This window comes from Grus americana, chromosome 5 (genome assembly GCF_028858705.1).
Source record: "Grus americana isolate bGruAme1 chromosome 5, bGruAme1.mat, whole genome shotgun sequence".
Taxonomy (NCBI): Eukaryota; Metazoa; Chordata; class Aves; order Gruiformes; family Gruidae; genus Grus; species Grus americana.
The window spans coordinates 1331566-1348059 of NC_072856.1; the positions used below are offsets into that span (position 1 = coordinate 1331566).

General features: G+C 45.7%; 1 protein-coding gene across 1 annotated transcript in view; it reads left to right on the plus strand.

The window, feature by feature from the left end:
- Positions 1 to 15353, plus strand: part of EPS8L2 (EPS8 like 2) — a 63369-nt gene extending 48016 nt beyond the window's left edge. The window contains exons 12-21 of the mRNA XM_054826234.1: positions 823 to 897; positions 1965 to 2113; positions 2285 to 2411; positions 2812 to 2927; positions 6640 to 6751; positions 7809 to 7916; positions 9369 to 9510; positions 11507 to 11690; positions 12571 to 12703; positions 13038 to 15353. Coding sequence (XP_054682209.1) covers positions 823 to 897; positions 1965 to 2113; positions 2285 to 2411; positions 2812 to 2927; positions 6640 to 6751; positions 7809 to 7916; positions 9369 to 9510; positions 11507 to 11690; positions 12571 to 12703; positions 13038 to 13109 — 1218 coding nt within the window. The 3' untranslated portion in view covers positions 13110 to 15353. The remainder of the gene's footprint in view (positions 1 to 822; positions 898 to 1964; positions 2114 to 2284; positions 2412 to 2811; positions 2928 to 6639; positions 6752 to 7808; positions 7917 to 9368; positions 9511 to 11506; positions 11691 to 12570; positions 12704 to 13037) is intronic.
- The last annotated feature ends 1141 nt before the right edge of the window (positions 15354 to 16494 follow it).

Here is a 16494-nt window from a genome sequence, read left to right on the forward strand (position 1 = left end):
CCAGCATTGCTCTCATGTGAAGCACCATTTCATTTAGTCACCATGTTGCCATCGGTTATTTCACACTTTCCACTCCACATTGATGTTTAATCACCAGCATTTAAAACGCTTTGCATTTTGGTAAGGAGGAGGGAGCCTATTTTCCATTGCAGCAATGCCAGTAGCACAGGACACAAGGAGATGAAAGGAAGCACAAACTGAAGTGGTTTCTCACCACAGCTTAACTGATTGCCGTTAATGAAATGCAATTCTTACACTAAAGTAATCCTAAGCGTTTGCTCCTCCGCCCCACCACCGTCTGCTCCAAATACCAGCATTTCAAGTGACCAGGGCAGCTCTAGGTGCTGCAGGCAAGACCTCGGTGGAGATTTTTCCTTGTCAGCAATTTGCCAAGGGACCCCACAATGCGCTTGCTCTGTTGTTTTCATTCATGGGAACAAGTGGGATTTTCAACTTTGCGAGAGCCAGAAGCAATAGTCCTGGCCCTTCCTCACTAAGACTTTCAAAATAAGCCAAGGTTTTAACTTCTGCTCAAAGTAGCCTCAAAGGGACTGATTTAACAGAGTAAGTACGCCACCCCTCCTGAAATTCAACACCTTTAGAAATGGGCACAAAATAAAAATGATCTAAAACCAAATGATTCCTACTCCCCAATCACTTGCTCTTCTTCCCTGATTTCAGGTGCTCTGTTGAAAGTTTCCTTACTTTTTAGGCTGTGTTATTAACTGCAGCAAGTATCAGTCAGCAACAACCCCTCCATGTGACAGAAAAGAGAAGGCAAAACCAGGTTAGGGTTAAACTGGGTTTCTTTTCTCTTTTCAGGCCAAACTGAGAAAGCACATCCAGAACCCCAGCGCTTCAGAGTTGGTGCATTTCCTATTTGGGCCATTGGAACTGGTAAACTTTATTGACAGGTTTCACTGTGAACTCACTTTTTATTCCTAATGTTGCTTTCGCACTTACACGTGGCTAGATTATGCAAGAAGAGTGAGAAGAACGCTCACAACTGGCTAAAGCTTTCTCAGTAAAGTCTAGAAGCAACAGTGCCGGTGTTTCTGGCCTCTGATCTGACTTCCAGCTTGAAGTAAATACACAAACCCTAGCAAATATGAAACTTTCCTGCCCATTAACAAAGACTTACTGTGAACAAAAGCGCAAGCCAGCTACGGTTCCTATTGGGAATCTGCCTGATCTCACCGTCAAGCAAACATGGTTCAATATTTGCACTGAAAATACGAAGCAGAAATCCCAACTTGAATACGAAGCCAGAAGGGACGCAGAAATACCAAGTGATTTTCCATTTTTTTAAAGTGCCAGCTTGCAATGTATCCTGACTCTAATAGCTAATTTCTACATCAGACCTTGCTTTGACTCCAGTAGAAAAATTTTTGTGTTCCTCTGAACTGTCCAGTCTTCCTCAAAGATTAAGGTTGATGTTTCTCGAGACAACTGAGCTGACCTAAGGATTAGCTGCTGCCAACAGGAGTCAGGCCATCCCTTGGCATGAGGGCTTGCCCTCTGGCTTTCATTTAATACCTTGGAGAACTTAGTCAAGAACTATTTGCCTTGTTTTTCCAATTGCTTTTTCTTAATAAAATCTGCCAATCTATTATCCTTGCACTGCACTGATAGTACTAAGGGGATGCTGAGGGAATACAGCGTCCCTTTTAGGTGGCAGCAAACCATTTAGTTCATCTGTGTTGTGAAACCTCACCCTTACATATGAAGGCATAGAGGAGAACTTTGGAAGTGCAAGTCTAATGTGAATTTGCCTGGGTTTAGAGGTACTCACCATGGAGGGTACACTGGCTTCCTTTGGAGCAGGCAGGCATAGAGACCTCAAAGGATCAGAGCCACTGAATTTTCTGTCTTTGATTTCTGTTCCTTTGTGTGTGTGCTGGTTTGGTATTTTGAACATTTCCTGCAAAATCTCTCATATTTGTGTGTGTTCATGTGTAATCCAGATCATCAGTAGCTGTGGTGGCCCTGAGCTTGCCAGGTCTGTCGTCAGCCCACTTCTGTCTAAAGACGCCACAGATTTCCTCAGAGGACACCTGACACCGAAAGAGATAAACCTCTGGGACTCCCTGGGAGAGGCGTGGACCAGATCCAGGTGAGGACAGAGCTGCCACCTCACCAGGTTCCCCAAGCTCTTGAGAAAGGCAGACAGGATGCTTGATTGTGTAGCAAGAGAGGGTCAAGGATGCCCCTGCTCCTCCCTGACGTGCTTGCAGAGTCGTGTTCCTTGTGAATCTCACCACATATTCCCCACTTCCTCTCCTAGAGCTGAATGGCCCCGAGAAGCAAACATCCCCACCTACATCCCCAAATTCCGCAATGGCTGGGAACCGCCCATAGAAATCTTCCGCGGCGCTCCCTGGGAAATAGACATCGGACACTTGCAAGAGGAGGTTAGTCCTGCACCCCCCATCATCCCCTCTTCTTTTCCCCTCCCTCCCCCTTTTTCAGAGCAAGAGATGGATCTGTGGACTTTGCAGTGGTGTGTAACCACTGTGCGTGCTTTGAGTCGGCTAAAAACTCAGTTGGATCTGGTCACTCCAGTTTAAAAAAAAAGAAATCAAATAAGGCCAGAAAAGGGCAGCAATAATCAGCCTCACCTCCAGGAAACAGGATACGGTACCATAACTGAGCCCCATTGACACAGGTTTGCCTGAAGAACATTTCTTTGGTGTGCACCCCATCCTGACCAAAAACTTCCAGGCCATGATTCACCTACCGCTATCACTGTCCTTTTCTCCGATACAGCTTTCCCCTTTCCTGGTAACACCCGCTCCGTTTTTACCTCTCCAGCTATCATCAGCCAATGGATATCCTTACCGTAACTCCTCACTCAAGCGCGGCCAGACCGCCGACCAGACACAAGCTGTGGATGCCTTTAAACAGAACGTAACTCAGCACGTAAATAGGTAACGTATCGGCACCACGGCGCCTCGGCTCCCACCTTGGAACCTCATAAGCACCCACTGCAACACATCGTGACACCAGGATGTTTTGGCATCCTGGTAGATAACTCCCTGCCATTATTAATTCAGACTTGTTAACAAGATCAAGAGAACTCAAAGATCAGATGAGGGATGATTCATGTAAACGTTGCTTGCGTTTTAATCACCAGCAGGTCTACAAAGAAATGGGTTACATGTCTTTTCCACCAATCAGTATGTCTATTTTCGTAACATCAGCCCACCAAAGTGACATTCAGGATCATGTGCCAAAGACGCTGCGCTGCACTTTTGTTCTGCATACATTTAGAGAAGTCAGTGTCTCTCCATTCATCCTAAAGCCACAACAGCTTGCACAGAAAGAACCTGCTTATAGGAGGAATCTGTACTAAAGCGTGAGCACATGCAAGCTTTCTGCTGCTGAAAAACGCAGCGCTGTGAAAGAACAGCCTGACCTCAGCAGTGCTGCACAGAAAACGTTTTAACTGAGGCAGTGCTGTTTCGTTTCACAGGAGGCAGCAGGTCCTCCTTCTGCTTTTAGTCACAGCCGAAGAGAAAAGCATTTATTAGAGGCTGAATAAAAGGAGAATGTGTTTCCCATCAGGAAACTGACAGGAGGGTGACTTCAGACAACTCTTCTTGATCAGATAAATCCAGAAAATGGGGAAAAAAAAAAAAAAAACCTCCTTCCCTTTCCTCAGGGGTCTTGGGAAGTTCAGCTCCCAACCCAGCACCAACCAGGCCAGCCCTTTGCCTCAGGCTTTTTTCCCAGGGAAAGATGGCTCTTTCACAAGTTAACCAAACACTCTGCCTCGCTGCTAGTTTTCTATCACCAGGTACTCACTGGTATAAAATCTTTATGAAAGTATTTTCATAAGTCAAAGTTTAGAGGCTTTTCATCTGCTTGTTTGTTTACACGGGCTTATGCCTTTGAAATTTTCCCGAGATGTCCGAGTTTCAACAAACTTCCCAAATTGCAAATTAATTCTCTGCAATACTCAACTTCACGTCAAATCACTGCAAAGCGATCAACTTCAAATCTTTAAAGGCTGGAAGTCCAGACCCAGCAAAGCACTTTTCTGTAGCCAGCTGTAGACTGGGAGAAAATTCAAGCCAGACTGTTTTTTCATGGATTTATGTTCTAATCTAAAAGATTTAGAAGCTCTACTACTACCACAAAGCTCAAATTCACAGCAAAATACCTTAAAACTAATTATATCAGCAAAATAACTTATTCTTCCCATTCACCCCATCAAAAGGTCCTGGTGGGTCCATAAAACGGTACAGATGCAGTGTTGAGCAGGGAAAGAATTATGGCAACAAACTCTTTTCTCCAATTCCATTTTTCTCAGTGAGGTTATGAAAAATAAGGAGAACTTAGTTTACATGAGAACATTTAAGTCTATCCTTAGTGACTGGTACATAATGCATGTAAGGAAACATTTCATCTGTTAGTCTGAGCACTGGCAAACTATAAATGGTAGCATTGAGTCCTGGAATACGAATTAACAGCGTGCCTTTTTACCAAGGCGATGGTTTCCCTGAGACACCACCCAGTCTAACTACAGTGTGAGCGAAGGTGAGGATCTGTTTTCTCCTGGGATAGGTGTTGTACCTTTTTACCTACCTTTCAGACTGTCAACAGCAAGTGTTCCTTATGGATAATGTTTAAGAAAAAACATCAGAGGTAATGGCACTGAAGCAGATGCTAAAACTGAGAATGTGCTTAGACATCTTCTTCAGTCCAGAGCAGACATCAGCCAAGTCTACCCAGACGTTTGCCAAGATCACAGTCCTGGGACAGAGATATTTCATGTTTTTTCAGAGTAGTTTGAACTAGTTTTCTAACCACGAGACCCTATATTAAGAAAAATACCCATGCATCAGTATTGCTATTTACACCAGAGCTTTTGGCTGCAGAGAAGTGTCATGAAAGCCCCGAGCAATATCGCAATAATCAGCAAAGGTCGCTTGTGTAAACCTAGGTGCATGCAAAGTACACATTAGCCTCAAACTCCTCCAGCCTCACCTCCTCCCTTGTACACTCATTTACCTTCTGGAATGCTACAAAAAGAAGTAATTTCTACCTAACTCGGCCTTTCCTCGCCCTCCCTGCCCTCAGGGCACTGCTGGGTAAGGCCACCACTCCCTTTCTGGGCTGGTAGGTTCAATCTGCCGGTTTGCTCCAATCTCTCCCCCACCGCAGACTTACAACTTATATATTGCACACGGCTGTAACTAAACCAAGAGTTGTCCCAAATCAAGCGAACTAAAGACAACGCTACAGCCACAGGCATATCATCAAACCACTGAACCGGTGGTTTCAACCTTTTTCAGACCACCAAAAGTTACCTAATGAAGACAGTAAAATGAACTGGAACTAAGCCTAATGGGGTTGCTTTTCAAAGTCAGGTTTTACAGATGCCTCAGCAGCAGTCTGCAGAGAGCCGAGTTTCCACAGATCATAGATTTAAAATCGTTGACCAAAAACCAAGGACCCGGCAGTGGAAACACATCAGGCTAAGCCCCATAGTTGCTAGTACAGTGCTGGAAGCGCTGGCTTCACTGACTTACACAGAACTTCGCACAAACCGGAGGAGAACCCGATCCCCGTTGGCGTGCCCACTATGAATATGGCACCCAGGAACCTTCTGCATCGGGTGGCTGTGCCAGTTGCAAGTCATACGCAGGAAGATCTATAGAAGGTGCATTAAAAGAGTTCCTACCTGCCCTTACACAACAAGGCAAGACAGTTTTCCCATACTGCAAACATTTTTGGAATTAAAAAAATAACACTACACCCATCTTAACAGAAGAAAAAGATGAGATCTGCAAAATTTTCCTAAGCGAGGCAAAAAAAAAAATGAAAAAATAAACCATTTCAGTTTGGGTCAAAGGAAATCTTTCATTCCACTTTTCCACCATTTTCCATTTTCGACAATCTACCAATACTTATTTTTTGTCTCTCTCTCCAAATGAAAAGCCAGTTCAACATTGAAAGCCATATATCCTTGTGTCAGAAATTCCCAAGCAAAATACTTAAAACACATTCCTCTTCCCCCAAAATGCAAAAAAATCTTAGAATAGAAATGTTCAAACTCACCCGCAGAATTCTGCTCCAGTAGCTCAGCATTGCCTGGTGAAAAAAACCACAGATTTCCAGTCAGATCTATCTATGGACATTTTCAACACCCTTTCCCCCACACTGATGCTTGCTTTTCCCCTGATCTAGCATACAGGGCAGATGTTTCCACTTACCAGGACATGCGGGGTTCACACTTCTTTTCACAAGAGGTGCAATCAGAGCATTTTGTCTGTGCTTTGTCAGTCTCCCCACTCCTTGCTGCAGCAAAGGACCAACTCACAGGGGAAGAAATCTTGTCTTTCACCCCAAAAGCAGCAGCTTCATGGTCCTTGATGAAGACCACTGACCAAACAGCCCTACAGCTTGGGTTTGTTTTTTTTCCCCAAACACAGGGTGTTTCACTAAAACAAGGGGTGAAAATCTTCCTCAAAATAGAGCAGCAATGAGGCACAGCCCTCTCCTAACACAAACACAATTGCCTCTCTCCCTGCACTGGCACAGTCTTCACTGCTCCTCTTTGCCAGTGAACTTACATTGCCCTGATTATTAGATGGGTCTCCATTAAAACTCCTCTTTTTTTTTTTTCTCCTGCAGGAATTTTGAGGCACAGGGAATGCCTCTGCCGAAGAGATATGCCAAAATCCGCTACGATTTCACTGCGCGAAATGCCAATGAGCTCTCAGTGCTTAAGGATGAGATCCTGGAGGTAAGCGAAGATGCTCAGGGAAGAGGTGCGCCCTCCTCCCCTTTCCAGGAACAGCAGGGAGATTGCAACATACTGGCAAATGCCAACTCATTTTTGCTTGGTGCTTTCTGAGCAGTAACACAAGGCTTTGCTCAAATCTAAAGCTTTACAGCTGAGCTGGAGCAGGCTGACTATTCATTGGGTCATTTGCACAGCTGAAACACATCAGTCACATCTTAATTAGCAATGAGGAGGAAGAAAAACAAGTCACTGTAATACACTGCTCACCCACTTGCTGGGCATATGTTCATTATTACCATTCCCAGCCCCCCAAGGAATTATTTTCTATTAAAATGTCCTTTTTCATAACCTTTCTCTTGGCAGCTGGAGAATGTAGGACATGACTTGGTGTACATGCTAACAGATCTATGACTTGAGAAAGAGACTTCTGTTCAAAATGTAGCTGGAATGAGAAACATCTGTGGGTCTTGCCAGCAAAGCTCATCCTTTCGGGGCGATTACTTTAAAAATAAGCTAAATAAAAAATCACAGTTCTGGGTAAAAACAAGCCTGCTGAAAGAAGCAGGGGGCAGGTGAGATATCTCAGCAAGAGGCAATCTCCTTGCCACATCGTGGTTATGATGTGATTATGTTATGTGTTATGATGTAACACAAGTTATATGATAACACTCTGGCATCTTTGGCAGGAGTCACTCTTGATTTATTTTTTTTTAATGCACAAAGACAACATAGACTCGGTCACTGAAAAAAAAAAAAAAAGAAAATGGAGAAATAGGCAAATGAAGTAGGAACTATGAGTTCTGCTGCACTCCAGGTCTGTTTTCCCCCAGAGATGCTCTCCTGTTCATCACTAGGAGAAGTTCTGATGCTTTTCAGGAAAGACTTCAGTCCTGAATTGCAAACAAGTGCAATAGTTCTCTTTGCCAGCTCCTGGCCTCAGTGATGTTACTCCGACAACTTCACGCTACCGTGCAGTTTATTTCCACGTTATGCCATTCATGCATGCCAGAAGTCTGATGTTCTCACTAGCAAATGTGGGTTTTTTCCCCTCTCTCAGGTGTTGGAAGATAATAAGCAGTGGTGGAAGTTGCTCAACCGGAGCGGGCAGGCTGGTTACGTTCCTTATAACATCCTGGACGTGGTGAAACTGGAAGAGCTCGAACAGGTCTGTAGTCAGGTGATGTTTAACTGGTAGCCAGCTGCAGGGCATAATCAGCCTCTGGGAATAATCCTGTAATTAGACCTCCCTGGATTTCTTAGGATGCTGTGCACAAGTCAGGATGAACCCTCCCAAGTAGACAAACCAGGATCCTGGAGATTCCCGAGTCTCCTATGATAAAACTCTCACATTTTGCCTTCCTCCTCCCCAGACAAGGTCTATCCTTCCCACCCATGCAGAAGCCTCATGCTGTCCTCCCGCTCCGAGATGCCAAGCACGATGCCTGCTGCCCGCGGCACCTGGCAGGCAGGGTTACAGGACAGGCGAAGGCTGAGTCCTGTGCTACAGGCAGCAGGCTGCTGTGAAGTGAGACCCTAGCTCAAAAGGATGCCCACCCCGAGCCTAGCACCACGACTTGTTGTCCCAACAGACAAGGTCTCGCACTGAGGTGTCACCAAACGGATGGCTTGAAAGAGTTCCACCTTTAGGCAGCACCTTCCCCCAACCCCACGTACTTCTCAGCCTATGGTTTACCACCTCCTCTGAGGCAAAACCCTGCTGCTTTCAGGGCTGGGCTGTCGACAGGATGAAAGAGCTAATGTGGCTGTAAAAGCAAATTTTGGCACAAAAACACTGAGATTTTTGTTGGGGGTTGAACTAAAGACAGGCAGTTCCCTCATCCAGTTCAGTTCAGCAGCAGGAACAAGTTACTGGAGTGGAGGCAGATGGAAATACCATCTAAGCGAGTATTAAGTGAATATTGTTCTCAAGCACCTTGCATTGAAAAAACCTGGAGCTGGAGAGCTCTAAATGCCCTAAGGCAGCATGGAATTGCTTCCTCACTTAGTATTTCACAGCTTGGGTAAAGCAAAAAGTGCCCCAGCAGGCCTCTGGACAAAAGCCCTGTTTAATCAAGAACATGTCAAAAAACTCTTTCCAGACTGCTCCAGGCACTTGGCAGTGGTCCCACTTAACATCCAGTTACTAGAGCAGTGATGCTTTAGCTTCAAATGGGATTTCTCTTTGTTTACTTCATATAAAAATCCTTTTGCTTCCCTTGCTCTCCATCTCCAAGGAAGCCCTATAAGCCGCAATTTCTGCATAGCCGAGTCACGGATGTGAGAGCAGTCATCCACAGCAGTTGTAAGCAAGCATAGAACATGACATCTCCCTGTGTGATGAGTGTGACATGTTTTCCAGGGGTGTAAATGCCTTCACACAGTCTTCCACCTCTGGTTTGGGTTCTGTTCATTGCCGTGAAACCCCAGAGATGAACTTCCCCCATACAGCTCCCCCTGAGGTCCCATCAGCCTCAGCTGAGTGGCCCCAGATCAGCATCGGGAGAACACAGCAATCTGTCCCTCAATTTGCTGTTGTGGGTGGAGGGCAAAAAGTTGAAGAAAATTAAGAATGGCAAAAAAATTCTTACACATTTTTTCTTTCTTTCTTATCACCTAGTCTAACCAGAGGTACAAAGGAGACCTGAGCCCCAGGGGATATGGACCATCCAGCCCAACTCACAAGCTACCTGCCAGCTACGCTGGGGATAAATGGGGAAGTGAAATGTTATCGCGCAACTCTCCCCAGGACGCCAAAGAACGTACGTGTCACACACCACGCTCCCAGCATCTGGGCACCTTTTACACCACACGTGGCAGCCTCAGGCAGCCAGAGAGCATGGCACCATGGCTTTGCCTTTCGGGAATTAATCGAGAAGTTTCTGTGAGCGCGTGCTTTTGCTCTCTGTGCTGGTGGTTTCCTTTCTTTCTTTACTTTCACCATAATGGACTGTCCACTACTTTTGGTTATTGTGTGCATGTAGCCAGACCTACACAAGTGTGTGTTCCCTCTCCTAAGGCCCTGCACAAGGAGGGACCGCACCTTTTAGTGATAAGCAATAGACCAGCAGTGGTTTTGGAGATGTAGAGAGGAGGTTCCAGGTAGTACAACAGCCAACAGAGCAGCTCTGGGGAGCTCCCTGACTCACATCACGGGCTCTCAGGCAGCCTGGGACAAGCAGGGCGAAAAGGTGATCACCGTAACCCTCCTTCCAGCTTGACCTTCCTCCTCCTCCCAAGGAGAGAGTTTCCTTTCCCCGCCAAAAGGTTTAAGTGTGTCTAAGCAACCACCTACATTCAGGGCAATCCCTTTCTCTCGCTTCCTTTGCTCTTGTCTCCCACCACACATGCAGTGCCCACTTGGTCCGTGCCTTCGTGTGGTTTCAGAGACATCCCAGCCAGCAGATCTGCCAAATACAAGATTCAGATCACTCCCTCACCCTGCACATGCTGCGTGGGGTCACAGAGCACGACAAAGACCAGGAGCCCTGCTCACTTCACCCCCTTATCACACCCTGCATACACTTGTAGCAAGCTCTCTCCTTGAGGCCGCAACCGGGGTTCATCCCCTGTTCCGCTACCACGGACTCCCGGAAGCAGGAGCCCTTTGGGGACAAGGGAAAGCCCCGTAATACAACCATCATGGATATGTATCTATTAATAACACTGAGTTATTCTCCACAGTCTTCAGGAGTTTCATGGAAAAAGTGATACTGGTTGATGTGTCACTGGAGTTTTATGAGTGCGCTGCTCACTCCCAGTTCATGCTTCCTGCCGCTTCTATTTAGCTGCACAGCAAAAGCTGGAGTTCTGAGGACTGGTCCCGTGGCAGGGGGGTTGGAACTAGATGATCTTTGAGGTCCCTTCCAACCCAAACCATTCTATGATTCTATGACTTGGATCAGCAACTTATTAGAAGTAGCAGAGAGGACTGAAAAGTAGAGGGAGCAGGGCTACAGCTCAAACACAAGACTCTAATTGTAGGTACTCACAGAATTGGACTTCCACATCAGGTGAAAGCAAAGGGGCAACAGGAAGAAAATAAATGGCAACACAGGGGCACAGAAAAATGGGAACCTTGCTCTCAGAAAGAGATAGTCAGGCCTCCCTGACCTCTGCTGTCTCACATGGTCTAGGTTTTTTCCCCTCCCTCCTGCAGGGCAATTTCCTTATTTCAATGGCCCAAAGGGAAGTAAGTAGCTCAAAAACAGGAAGATGACAAACTAAAGCAAAAAAACGACAGCAACACCAGACACCAGGGAAAAGAGACCCTGGCCCTTGTCACCACCTGGCAGCACCGGTGGAAGAAAAGGCATCGCCAGATCAGGTTTTACACCCTTGAGCAAACTTCTGCTGGTCGGTGTTTCAGGATTTTATGTCCTTTGAATGAGGTGTGATGGACAGGATAAGTTAGCAACACGAGAAATAACATCAATCCCAATATAAATTTGTATATAAAATAGGTGAAAATATAGGTCCTTACCAGCACCTGCTGCAGACACCAGTCACACAAAATTAATGTGTTCTTACCAAAATGTTCTCATTTTGCCAAATGCAGCACACTTTTCCCCCAATAAGTGCTTCTGAACAAGAAATTTCCAAGCAGATTGATGGGTAGTTTTGCTCCTGCTGGCTAAAAGCAAGTGCCTCTGCAGATACGAGCTCTCATTTTCCCAGCAAACACATTAATTTCATAGGATTTGTGACTGAAGACTTGATTTCATTCCCTACTCTTTACCTTGTGCCTTGTTTCCCTAGAACTTATTCATCAAATGGACGAGCTGAATGATGAGTTGCTAAAGAAGATCACAAACAATAAAATTCAGCCTCCCCACAGGAATTTCAAAGTAGAAAAGCCTCAGCAAGTTTTTGTGCCCCTCACCTTCGAATCCAGCACTGAAGAAGTCAAAGCTTGGCTGGAGGCAAAGGCATTCACCAAAGAGTAAGATCTGCTTTACTACCATATGAAATACTCATCCTGCAATTAAAAAGGAGTGGGGGAGGCAGCTTGCAACATTTCAACTGGATTACAAGTCACTTGTATTTACTTATAGAGCCTGTGTTGCAAATTAGATTTTAATCATGTTAAATCTAGGCTATATAACCAGCACAGAGCCCAAACTTACTCCCTTTCTTTCTTACACACTAATAAACCTTGTCTTACAGTGCAGCAAAAGACCTAATGAGTAGCTGCAAATAAAGAAACGGTCTTGTTACTCCACACAACTCACAGCCAAACGCTGTGCAATGTCCTACCACCAGTGCTTGTCTGGCCGCAGTTAGCCAGTTCAGACTGCTGAACTTAGAGAAAAATAACTAATTAACTAACTAAACCCATGGCCTGAAATGCAAATTCCAGATGACTGCCCCTCTCCGGAGAAGCTGTCATAAAGTATCCCTGAGGAAGAGCCAGACCCTCAGCCAGGGCTAGCAAATCTTCCCAGCCACCAGGGAAGGACCAAAACTACACGTGGTCAAGGGTTACAAGTTACAACTCACACTCTGCCCAGCGAGCTAAGAGTAGCTCCAGGATTGCTCCCCAAATGTGATGCAACTGGGGTGAAATCACTGCAATACCCATGGGGCTGGGTACACACTGGATGGCAGGGTGATGCTGGCTTCACCCGCTCCTCATCCCTGCCAAGAGCGTGGGTTACCGAAGAGCTGCCCCCTTGGCACAGCCCCAGGGCCTTGCATGTGACAGAGTCCTGGTGCAGGGGCTGCACGGCAGCTGCTCCTAGCCCTTTTATCTCGGACTACGCTCCTTTGGCAAGAGGCCACACGTAGCACAATTATCATCTCCTCCCTTTGTGTCTTCCCAGGACAGTGGAACACCTTGGCATCCTTACTGGAGCTCAGCTCTTCTCCCTCAACAGAGAGGAGCTGAAGAAAGTGTGTGGGGATGAGGGAAACAGAGTATACAGTAAAATCACAGTGGAGAAAAACCAACTGGAGGTAAGTGGCTTTCTGGACAACTCCTACCTGAATGGGTGTCTCTACCAGCAGTGTCAGATATCCCATTAAACAGACATTCTAAGAAATGCAATTTAAAAAAAAACCAACAAACAACCAAAAAACCACACCACCTAAAAATGCTGATAAGTCTTTTAAGCAAAAAGGCCCCAAATGTGTAAGGCAGATCACCCTGTCTCCACTAACGAATCTGCCTTCTTACTGGTATCACTCATCCCTTTGAAACTAGCTCCACTCTTACAGCATTAGTTAAGCATTATAATTTAACTACAGCTTGAAGTTAAAATTCAAACTTTCTGTTTTGTTTCCATTCTAGAAAAGCAGAGGCGAGTCAGAGCTCCAAGAAATCATGAAGCGTCGCCAGGAAAGGATTGATTCCGCTAATTAAAATCTATCTGCTTTATTTCAGCTATTAGTCATAGTAGTGCAGAAAAAGGGAATGAAAGCAATGAGCCCCAGTCCAGACAAGAGACAGCAGTGCTCCACGCTTAGCGGGGTGTAATTGCCATCAAAGCGACAATTTCTTGAACACTGTTAATAAGGGTAGACAATAAGACCATGTCCCATTGGGAAAGGTGTTTTAATATTGCATGAGTATTTTTTTTTTTATAACTATATATTTTATACTGAAATTTTATGTGCATGCGATCAGGGCAGATCAGAATTCACACGTGTCTGAATGTACAACAAAGCAAAAAAGACCCCACAAAGCTTTTCTCCAAGGGCTGTACCTGCTCCCAACCCCCTCGCCAGGGTGGCTTGGGAAGAGAGGGCATGGCACACAGCGCAGAACAAGCCAGCTTGCATGTTTCGAGTCTGGACCACGGAAATAGGTCTTTTCTCCCACTTTTCATTTCCTTCTCTGTGGCAGATATCCACTGCAGCCCACTAGCAATGGCCCTGGGACAATTCACTGTCCTCCTTCTGTCCCCCCCATGCCCCCTCGTTGGATGAGGCTAGAATTGCAACACACATTACCTAGGCCTGGCTGCTTCCTTAAATACACGTACCGGTTAGTGCTGTCTTTGAACAGGGAAAATGGGCTTTCATTGCATAAGAACCAGCAGGATCCAAGTGACAACTGAAGCGATTTGAATCAGCAAATGGGTGAGCTCAGCCTGATCAGCCCTTCACCTTGGCACTGATCCTGCAGCAGAAAGTTGTGGTATTGCCAAAGCCAGGCCTCAAACAAGGAGACGATAAGCCCCTACGGTTCCTTCCCAAACCAGTCGCACCCAAAGCCCTTCCCAGGGCGTGCGCCACTCATCCCCACCTTCACATTTTCATTGCAAACAGTAATCTGAAATGCTTCCTAAACATCTAAGAAACAAAAGTACACTTGGAAAGGCTGTTTTAATACACAATCAATAACCACGAGAAAAAAAAAAAAATAATTTAGTAGAGGCTGTTGTTCTTCACTTCCTCTTTTTCTTAATAATGTTATGTGCATATGTATATATCTCTCTAGTGAAATACCCCCTCAGTCTTACAATCTATAAACAAGGATGAGGAAAAAATCCCTTTCCCTAGAGACATAATTAAGTGATTACGCATCAATAATTCACTCAAAGTTTTAAAAGCAAGCATATAGTAGATTTCCCATCCACAGCAAGTTTGGCACACGCTGTATTTATATCTATATTTTACTTACAGACCAACTCACTAGGAAGGCAGTAAAGCAAACACATCTACAAGAACTGCTGACAGGCCTTTGTCTTTCTCTCTCATTCGCACTCCTTAACTTTGGTTGAATGGGAATTGAGGCCCAGACTCCACAAAGACTTACACCTGCGCTTTCCTTTACGTCCTGTGAATGGTCCCACCTCCTTGAAAGGTTAAGCACCAGCCTAAGTCTTTGCATAATTTGGGCCCATCCTTGCACATTTAATGGAAAAAGCTGTAGAGCTGTAAAGCAGCGGCTGGGGAACACGTGTCTAAATCTGAGACTACTGATACGCCTCTCAATTTTGGCTTTCTTCTTCCAAAAAAATGTTTCTAATGGATGATATATTTTCTTAATCTCGAAATAGGACATTGTTAGCACCAGCAGAATTAGGGTGCAGGCAGGGAACTTACGGAGGAGGATCATGGCTTTAGTCACAACCCTGCTGGTTTGCCACAGTGGCTGGAATTTGCAAAGGGCACTCACCTTGTCAGGGAGGGATGAAGAGGACAATCCTCCTGAGAAGCCCTGGCTCCGGATTAGGGTGGAGATGGGAAGCAGGCGTGAACACTGGCAAACCATTGGTATTAGAAGCACAGGAGGCTAAATAATTTCCGAAATGAAAATGAAAACAAACAGTGAGCTAGAAAACACACCACCGTTCTTGTCTTTGGGTATAAAGGAAAACAAATTGCACAGAATTACAGTTACTTGGGATTATAATAGAACCATACATGACAGTTCTGTAAAGCCGAGAGCCACGGGAGCATTTCATAAAATAAATATATTAGTAGACCTTATTGCAGAAGGCACTTTTAAAAATTTCCATATGCCTGAGCTGTGCATCTATTTGTACTGCCTGCAGATAATGCTATAATGTACTGTACATTAATGTAATTGAACGAAGGATAAAATTATATAACCATGCACTGTATAAGATTTATTAAAATAGTTAAGTTATACTTATAACTCCATCTCTGCCTCTTTCACTTGGATATAAATGAAAGCAAGAGGACACAAAAAACATCGATAAAGGCTGCTTTTTCTAATGACTTGTGACTCTGTGTCTAAGGTACACAGCAGAGTATCTGAAACCGCATGTTTCCTTTTGTTTCTGGGGGACTGCCATTCAAAAGGGAGGATGTCATGGCTTTGATATTCATATCTAAAAACAGGGGTAGGTGAAAATCCCACTTATGATAGTAATCGAATGCCGGGAAAGCTACCAGCTGAATCCAGAACATCCCCTTGCTCGTCATCTTGGAGAACAAATCTCTCGTACCTCTGGAACACACAACTGAGACAACACACCAGCGTTTACACACACAGGCACTGTCCAAGACTGCATTGCGTGCTAAGCTGAAACTGCCCGACCCTGGCCGATGCCAGGTAGTGCAGGGCCGAGAACAAAGAGAAGGGAAGGGACATACGAGGGAGGCTCTTTCTTACTCCTTGGCAAAGCGCTCTGGAGACAATGAGAACACGTTTCCTGCACAGCCACGGAATTCAAGCAGGACTTAACTACAACGCCTCTTTCCATGATCTTCTCTTTGGGCTGGACAAAGCATGAGAAGGTTGTACAAAAGCGTATTCTTGTATATCAGGAAGGGAAATTACTGTGGCAGCTTCCACCATCGAAGCAAGCCAAGACAAAACGAGGGGAAAGGCACAATCCAAAGAGCCTCTATTTGAAGGCCAAGCAGCTGCTTCTGCAGCATTTCCAGCCAAGTCCCATTCCCTGCTTCAGAAGCACAACCACGTTAACGGGATCGCCTTCCCTAGAGCTGAAATGAAGCCTAGGGAGCCGTAGGTGCCCAAGCACGCCTGCCTTGCCGGGTCAGGGGAGCTCCTCCAGCACGGCAGCGGGGCTGGAGCCCTGACAGGCTGTGGTGAGCCTGGACACCACAGCGAGGGAGGAAACGGGTTAACGCAGGCGTGGCACGGCTGCGAGGCTTTCCTCCAGGCTGCTAAACGAGGCGAAGGCCTCACCCTCCCCAACCCTCCCGCCGCCATCTTATGTCACCGGCGGAGCCCTGTCCCGGAGAGGCCCCGCGGGCCCGAGAGGGATGGATGTCTGGGGGGTGGCTCGGGCGCCGTGACCGGACGTGAG